At 35.2% G+C, this 9,086-nt stretch overlaps 1 protein-coding gene across 2 annotated transcripts; it reads left to right on the forward strand.

Annotated features, from left to right (window-relative positions):
- Nucleotides 1–303: 303 nt before the first annotated feature.
- LOC120071394 (alpha-dioxygenase 2) lies at nt 304–4,650 on the forward strand. Of its 2 annotated transcripts, XM_039023654.1 has the most exons (11): nt 304–545; nt 670–810; nt 908–1,168; nt 1,385–1,534; nt 1,714–1,847; nt 1,997–2,210; nt 2,485–2,630; nt 2,811–3,038; nt 3,524–3,726; nt 3,842–4,085; nt 4,214–4,650. In XM_039023654.1, the coding sequence occupies exons 2-11, from the start codon at nt 718–720 to the stop codon at nt 4,437–4,439; spliced, it is 1,899 nt and encodes a 632-aa protein (XP_038879582.1). In that variant the 5' UTR covers nt 304–545; nt 670–717; the 3' UTR covers nt 4,440–4,650. The 2 variants fall into 2 exon arrangements, with proteins under 2 accessions (XP_038879582.1, XP_038879583.1); XM_039023655.1 differs by lacking the exon at nt 304–545 and having other exon boundaries at nt 659–810; nt 912–1,168.
- The last annotated feature ends 4,436 nt before the right edge of the window (nt 4,651–9,086 follow it).

Here is a 9,086-nt window from a genome sequence, read left to right on the forward strand (position 1 = left end):
ACTATAATTGTCTGGTCGATAATGCAAAGCAACAAAGCAAAGTTCTTTCTTTCTCAAAAGATACCATCATTTGTATTCATATGTGATGAAGAAAAAGCAAAATTATCGACAAAATAGTGACAGAACATTAAGATATTTTTCTACTTTGATTGAAAAGATAATTCAGAAAACGTGGACAAGGGGCTACACACATTATGAAACTACATCATCCCATCATCAATTATTGAAATTCTTTACCACAGAAAATGAAGAGAAAAGAAAAAGGAATAATAATAATTCACAAATAAAAAGGAGAATGAACGAGAGTATCCAAATTAAATGTAATTTCAAGAGAAGGAAAGAAAAAAAACTCAAGTGGGTCTTTGAAAAAAGGCCATTATCACTCTCTCTTGAGCTTAAACGTCTGATTCTGATTGTTTCCCTTATCACATACGCAAGAAGAAAGTGATCAATAAGTTCTTGGAATGGGAAAATAAAGCCGTGTGAGATTGCAATTTGGAGCAGTTATCAATAAGCAATTAATGAAGGCTAAAGGCGGTGGACAGGTTTGCATGATCTCTCCAATTCTTTTTCACTTTCTATATACATACACACACATTATATACATACCTTAAACGCTCCATTGCTTCACAAATCGAAAAGGGTTCTGAAAATTTTCTGCCAATACAGTTGATTTAGAGGAGATTTGGGGACGAAAGCTTTCTCAAACAGGGGAAAATGGGGTTCTCTCTGTTTTCTTCTCCTTTTGTTCATCCTCAGCTTAAACAGATTGTGGCTAAGATGACTCTTCTGGATACTCTATTGTTTTATGTCAGTTTCTCTTCTTTCTTCTACTTCTTTTGGGTTCTCTTATTATGAACTTTTGAACTGAAATTACATTTGGGGATTTGTGGTTTGTTCTTGATAGGTAGTTCATTTTGTGGACAAGCTTGGGTTGTGGCATAGAATGCCAGTGTTTATAGGGCTTGCTTATTTGGGGATTAGAAGACATTTACATCAGCGTTATAATTTGTTGCATGTTGGATCTATGTACGGCCAAAAGTATGATCATCAACAGTTCTGCTACAGAACGGCTGATGGAAGTTGTAATCACCCTTTTGATAGTTTGGTTGGTAGCCAGGGAACTCTCTTTGGCCGCAACATGCCTCCATCAAATTCTCCTTATGGGGTAATCTTCAAACTTGTTGTGACTCTGATTTTCATGTTCCATTAGGTTTTTAAGTATATAATTGGATTCTCTGGTTGCCCGATGGATTTTGAAACGGTCAGTGGACCGATATCTTGATAGGCATTTCTTAGAGTTGAGTGATGAGAGCGATGGAAATGGTGCATTTGTGTGATACTGTTTAATAGATGTTTGGTTGTCGTATGCAATGAAGTGCAGGTACTTGATCCTCATCCATCAGTGGTGGCCACAAAGCTATTGGAAAGGAAGAACTACATTGATAATGGCAAGCAATTCAATATGATTGCTTGCTCATGGATACAGTTCATGATTCATGACTGGATTGATCATTTGGAGGATACCAAACAGGTAAACAATGCATTCATAGCTTAATTGGTTAAGATATTTACGCTTGACTATTCGAATCTCCACTCGCATACTTTGTTGGACTCACTGAAGTAGGGAAAATGTCAAGTGAGCTTCGACCCAACAAAGTAATTTGTTTTGAAGAAGAGGGTTATGTAAACTGATGCCTTTGAGTTGGACAGGTAGAACTTACAGCTCCTGAGGAAGTTGCAAATGGTTGTCCTTTGAAGTCATTCAAGTTCTTTAGGACCAAGGTGGTTTCAACAGATTCCCCTTACCTCGAGACCGGCACTCTAAACACAAGAACACCTTGGTGGTGAGTAATGATGATCTCTCATATTTCTTGTATGCTATATGAGTGGACCTACTTTGAAATAGTGCTTCAATTTGTGTACGAAATAGGCTATAAAAATAATATATGGTCATTTTAATTAATATATGCAACTTCTGCCGACTTTTGAGCAGGGATGGAAGTGTAATATATGGCAACAATGAGGAGGGGATGAGGAGAGTAAGGACATTCCAAGATGGAAAAATGAAGATTACAGGAGATGGGCTTCTTGAGCATGATGAAAAAGGCATTCCCATCTCTGGAGATGTTCGAAATTGCTGGGCTGGATTTTCCCTCTTACAAGCACTATTTGTCAAGGAGCATAATGCTGTATGTGATATGCTAAAAGTAAGTTCAAATTCTCACTTCATTGTCTATAACATAATAGTTGTAATGCACTTAAAAGAAACTCAAGATTAGTTTCAGCCCATATAAACAGCCTACAATGATGCTGATATTGCTTTGTCAAATACCTTTTCTTCTTTTTCCAACATGTCATAGCTCTGCAGAAACACCCATGCTCGTGAAGTCCCATCCATTGTTTCACGAATCTACTTCGATTAATAGAAACTGTACAGTACATTTCATTTAACAGACTAGAGATTTTGCACGTACTTTTCAGGAGCATTACCCGGACTTCGACGATGAGCAGCTTTATAGGCATGCCAGATTGGTGACTTCAGCTGTAATAGCTAAAATCCACACCATTGATTGGACTGTGGAACTTTTAAAGACTGAAACTCTTCTAGCAGGAATGAGAATTAACTGGTAAGACAAGTGAGGAGATTTATACAAGTCAATCTAGCTTAGAAAATTTTCTCCAAGTGCTCTGAAAATCAGAGGTAAACTTTCTTGGGGAATTTATTTTGCAAAAAGTCTTCTTTGTGCCACTTGTTTAGGTTTTCTCAATCTTAAATCTGAAGAACTACTTTGTCGTGTTCTATACAGGTATGGATTTCTGGGAAAGAAGTTTAAGGATACGTTTGGACACATTTGTGGACCGATACTCAGTGGATTGGTTGGTCTAAAGAAGCCACGAGATCATGGAATTCCTTATTCTCTAACAGAAGAGTTTGCAAGCGTCTACCGAATGCATTGTCTTCTACCTGACAAATTAGTTATCAGGGACTTGAAGTCCACCAACTCAGATTATAGTGACCCTCCTGTCGTTGAAGAGTATTTCTTCTTTTCCCTACGATCACCTATGCCTCTAGAAATGTTGTTAAAGTTCATAAAAGCAAACTTAGAAGGCGATAAATAGTTTCAAACATGGAAACTAATTTCTTTCAAATTATTGGCAAAACTATTATCATGAATGTAATCGAGTTTCATTCAACAGATCATTCAAAATCCTATGATTGTCTTGTGAAGAAAATTGTGAGACGTGATCAATGATTACAAAATGTATTTGAAATCACAGCAGTTCTAAATGTTAAATCCTTGAGTTTTCTAATGATGGCATATTTGCTTTTTACAACAAATGAGATATAGGAAATTCAAACCTCCAGCCTTGAGGGAGGTAGTACATGTCAATCACTCACTTTGGCGAGCACCATTTGTTTGTTCGAAACTATATTTTGCATTATTTCAAATTGGGATGAGTTTCTATCCAAATTTTCACAAATTTTGAATCTAAAGAGCACCTACTTTTTCATGATTAGGGTGCCCATGGAGGAATTGGTGGGAAAAGAAGGTGAGAAAAGGCTAGCAAAATTAGGAATGGAACAAATGTTGGTGTCAATGGGTCATCAAGCATGTGGAGCGCTCTCTCTCTGGAACTATCCATCATGGATGAGAAAACTTATTGCCCACGATGTCGACGGGGATGACAGACCAGATCCAGTCGACATGGCTGCCATGGAAAGTAAGACTCTTAAATTTAACTAGGAAAGAAACTCTCTTTTTGTTCGTTTGCTAGTATATGCCACTTATAGCCAAGCTTTTCGGTGCTAACATCTAGATTATGTAACGGTGATCAGTCTTCAGGGACCGAGAGAGGGGTGTTGCGAGATACAACGAGTTTCGCAGGAATTTATTAATGATCCCCATAAGCAAATGGAAAGATTTAACAGATGATATAGAAGTTGTGACTGCCCTTGAAGAGGTGTATGGAAATGATGTTGAGAAGTTAGATCTACTTGTTGGATTACATGCTGAGAAGAAGATTAAAGGGTTTGCAATCAGTGAGACTGCCTTTTTCATTTTCCTCCTCATTGCTTCAAGGTATGCACTATGCTATATATCTCCACAATGAATAATGTGCATAGTAGAGTAATGAAAAACCAAAATGACAATGAGATGGTTATAGCTGTTAACCCGTTTCAAACCTTGTTCGTGGTGCTGATGTGCAGGAGGCTGGAGGCCGATCGATTCTTTACGACAAATTACAACTCGAAAACCTACACAGAGGAAGGCCTAGAATGGGTAAACAAGACAGAGACACTGAAGGATGTAATTGATAGGCATTTCCCTGACATGACAAAAAGATGTATGAGATGTTCAAGTGCATTCTCTGTCTGGGATTCTTTGCCAAACCCAAAAAACTACATTCCCCTGTATCTCAGGCCAGCAACTTGAATAATTTCTGTCTTTCACCTAACTTTTTTTAGGATGGACATGCATAAAATGTATCTACTACTTCAGATAAGCAGACAATATGCAATTATATGTATGTACATACATATTGAGGTTGCGTTTCGTTGTTTATGTATAAAACTAAATTAAATATTTGTTTTGTAAGCAGTTAAATGCCAATGAGAAGTATAAGAAGCAGACTCTTAAAAAATAATCATAAATCTTGGGAGGTTGGAATTCATCCTTCAATACAAAGAAGAAGAAAAAGAAAAGCATAACCATATCAAAACTGGTCTTCTGTCAAAATGTTTCGGAGAGAATGGAAATTCAAGGATTCTATTTGGCACACGTCTAATCTTCTCTTCATTTTTAGTAATATCTCTAGTAATATCTCTCCATCTTCAAAGGCTTTGATGGAATATTCAATCATTTGGAATTTTGGTAATCATCAATAACAGTCTTTCTCTTGGAGTTACAAGTGGTGGATTGATGAAAAAAATTGCATAAATGCTGCCATTAAGTTGTATGGCGCCCACTTCCTTACAAGCTTCCAAGATCATATTCAATTCAACTTTTTCAACATTGAGAGCATATATGGCATACTCATTTTCTTTATCTTCTCCTTCTCCTTTTCCTATTCAATAAATGACTCCATATCTCTTTCATTCAAAATGAATCACAAACTCTAAACAATTTGTATTGTCTCATTGTAGTCGTGAAACCAAATCCGATGTAGTGAATATGATCAGGAATTCATTAATCATAGATTAAATATGCCATCGCAACAAGTGTAATTAACTTATTTACAAATGACGAGCAGGCCATTGCTAAAATTCATAATGGAGATATAGGTCCAGTCGCCATTAAAGTGTAATGAGCGGATTTAGTCAATTTCAATTCTAAAATCAAAATCCACATCCACATATTTGGTAGTATCAAAATAGATACAATACATCTTAGATTGCTTGGATCAGTATGATTACCACATGTGAATAGAAGGAAGGCATTCGTTCTTACAAGATTAGAGAAATTTGCATAATTTAAAACTAGATCATTCCAAATTTTGGAGACAAATCTCAAGTTGGGGAAATTGGAGACAACAAATTTAGAGGAGATTTCACGAACACTATGCGGTGGAAGCTCCCTTCCTAACTTCATACTCTCCGTCTCATTTTTTTCCCCACAGATTCAGATATGAAGAAATTGCTAATTAATTAGATTGGAAATAATAATGAATCGATATGATTTAAATACCTGAATTTAATTCCTATTTTAAAAAAAACCTCTCTTTAAAATACTTAAAAACCTATTTTTCTAGAATTCAGATTTCAAATAGGTGAAGGATATAACTTTTATGCCCTTTTACTTATTTATTTATTTTTAATTATAATTTGAAAGAAAGTAAACACTTATAGGAAAATTATTTTAAATAAAAAAATTGCCCAAAATATTCACAAACAATAACAAAATATCACAGTTATCTGCGATAGATCACGATAGACTAGTATCTATATTTATCTGATAGGCATAGTCTATCGTGGTCTGATTGCATATAGACTGTGATATTTTGCTATCATTTGTAAATATTTTGGTTCATTTCCTATATTTGAAAACAACCCAAACTTATATCATCTCATTTTTGGGCTCTGTTTAGATGTAATAAAAAGGCCCAAAATATTTAAAATGAATAGAAAAAAATAAACCCAGCCTAAAATGAATTAAATAATATAATAAAATGAATGTAAATTGACAAAAAACGCAGCCCATGGCAGTGAAATACCAAAAACAATCCCCAGTTCACACAAAAGTCGGATGGGTTCCAACCTACCCACTCGAATTATCCAATCACCCGATACCATGACTAATCGTCTTCCCATGCTTCTCCAAATGGCAACGACTTCTTCTTCACATCTAACAGTACACAATAACCATATATCGTGCTCTATCTCGAGAGATCGTTGGTTTCTTCTTCTTTTGTTGCTGCTAATGCCTATCCTTCTTCCACTGCTTCATCTTCTTCTCTCGCTGCTGCTACTGCGTTTTCTTCATCTTTTTCTCCTGTCGCTGCTGTTGATTCTTCAAGGTTACAATCTATCATCAAATCAACTCTTCAAGGTTATAATCCTTCTATTTTCTTTTCATTTCATCAACTCTTCCATTTAATCATGCTTATTAAATGTTATTAAACATAATTTTATGTAAATAGAGGGTAAGAAAAAAAAAAGTGGTCGAATCATCAACAAGTAAAGGAAGCAAAGGAAAATGAAAGAAAATAATGAAAGTTGAATCACCAACTAACAAAGCAAGAGGAAACAAAATAAAATCTGAAGAGAAGAAGAAGGTAAAACCAATTGATCATTGATTGTTGTTGGTAGATAGTGTTAATGTCATTGGTGTTTGATTGATAACTTCGAATTGAGATAGACAGTGATAGAGCACTATCATTGTCTATCTAAGATAGATAGAGATAGGATACTATCATTGTCTATTTGATATAGACAATGATAGAGTTCTATCATTGTCTATTTTGTTGGGGTTGATGCCCTAAATCTCGTAGGGTCCTGTAGTTTGTAAACACCTGTATGAACAAACTATTTGTGATATAATAATATGAGATATTTTATTCACTAGAGTCTTTGAAATATAATATATTTTAGTTGCATTAATCACAAACCAATAAACTAAGATCCCTGGTTATCGTTGTAACTTAAGCATGTATATGATGACATACAAGTGGATCGTGCTTTAAGTGATAACCTAAATGGTCTGTAGTATATGGATATAGGAGGGAAACCTTATCCTGATGACGGTATGAGTGTGGCCCACTTTGTTGATGTTATAAGTGTTGTAAAGTGCTACAAATGGTTAGATCCTGACCATTTATGTATTAGACATGCGAGTGGGGATGCTCTATACAAAAGAGTTTGTATAAGACTGGACCACGAAATGTTTAATCTCATTATATAACGTCGTTCATGAAAGAGACTGTCATTTCACTAGGATGACCATGACCTTAATCCTGAGTGAGTTGGAAACTTCTACCTATGAGGGTGGCCCTTTGATTTACATGGGTACGAGTGACCAAATCAACACTCAAACCTACCACTTTGGGGATTCATCTGATTGGGGAGCTGGGAACTCAGCTACATAAGACGGAATTCACTCCTTCCCCGATTCAGGGGTAAGTAGATAAATTACTCACTTAAGGGCTGATTTCAGGGCTTGAACAATATGGCGTCACACCTTCTCTTGGCCCGAGAAGGGTTTACTCATAGTAGGACTATGAAGTATTGTTCATTAGAGGAATCTGTGGTACTTAAGGAGTTAGATATAATTACAGGGGCAAAATGGTAAATTGGCCCGACTGTACTTACGAGCGATTTGTGAAGGGTCATCATACTGTTGATTGATTATTTCCAATGTACACAGAAATATATTTGTAGCACAAAGAGTGCAGCTGTCGCGTTCTTTAAATGAAGTGCCCGACAGTTAATAGATGGTGGATATCGCGATTAAAGAGTTAGTCAGTTATCCACGTACCATTGGAGCTTCAAGCTATAAGTCCATAAATTTCCCTTTGGATAGCTCAATGGATTTATATCGAGAATCAATTTTTGGGTTTGGTTTGAAGTGTTCAAATTAACAAGAAGAAATTTTGATTATATATGATATCATTAAATTGCTTCAATTTATATGTAATATAATTGATTTGATCAGATAATTTATTGAGGAATTATTATAAATTCCATAAAGGAGAAAAAAGAACTATGGTTTATATATTTGCATGAGATGTGATATTAAAGCTATAGGTTTATGAATATACTATTTATTTGTAATTAAATCAATTATGGATAATTGATTTCGATTTTTTCTCCTAATAACCAACTTAGTGGGGAAGTTGTGATCAGTTATGGTAACTAATAGATAAAATGAAAATCTTTTCATTTTTTCGATATGCGATTGATAACCGAATGCACAAAAGGAAATAGCTATAACAATAGCTTGAAAGTATAAAACGATCGTGCATCGAGTTTGCTATACAGTAGACACTCATTTTCTAAATGATCGAGTACTCAGTCTATACGATAGACTCCAAAATTCTTCCACTTACTCGATTGTTTATACGATTTTGTCAATTCCTCCTTTCCTCTACAAATCCATACAAAAGCCCACAACTCCTAGATTCTCACACCGAGAATACCAAGGTAACCTCGTGGTGGTGTCTACTTGCTGTTGAGGATCGAATGTTATTTGTTCCTATTCAAGAAGAATTGTTGAGGGCGTGACGTTCGTGCTGACTTGAACGTCGTCTGACTGTCTAAGAAGCACAGACACAGATACAGATACATGATACGGATACGATATTGACGATACGTTAATTTCTAAAAAACTTAAGATACGGATACGTTGAAGATACGTATTATATATTATATATATATATATATATATAATATATATATATATATTAATGTCTAATTAATTTCTATAATACATATTTTAAGTTAGATTATAATAGATTCAAGAAAAGAGTAAAAACTTGAAAAAAATCCAGTAACGTCGAGTGATTGTTGAGTAACTAAAGTAGACGGTAGGAAAGAAGTAGAAGATGAAGATTGAATAATGAAGTTGAGGATGAAGGAAGTGTGAATC

Source organism: Benincasa hispida, chromosome 2 (assembly GCF_009727055.1).
Source record: "Benincasa hispida cultivar B227 chromosome 2, ASM972705v1, whole genome shotgun sequence".
Classification (NCBI taxonomy): domain Eukaryota; kingdom Viridiplantae; phylum Streptophyta; class Magnoliopsida; order Cucurbitales; family Cucurbitaceae; genus Benincasa; species Benincasa hispida.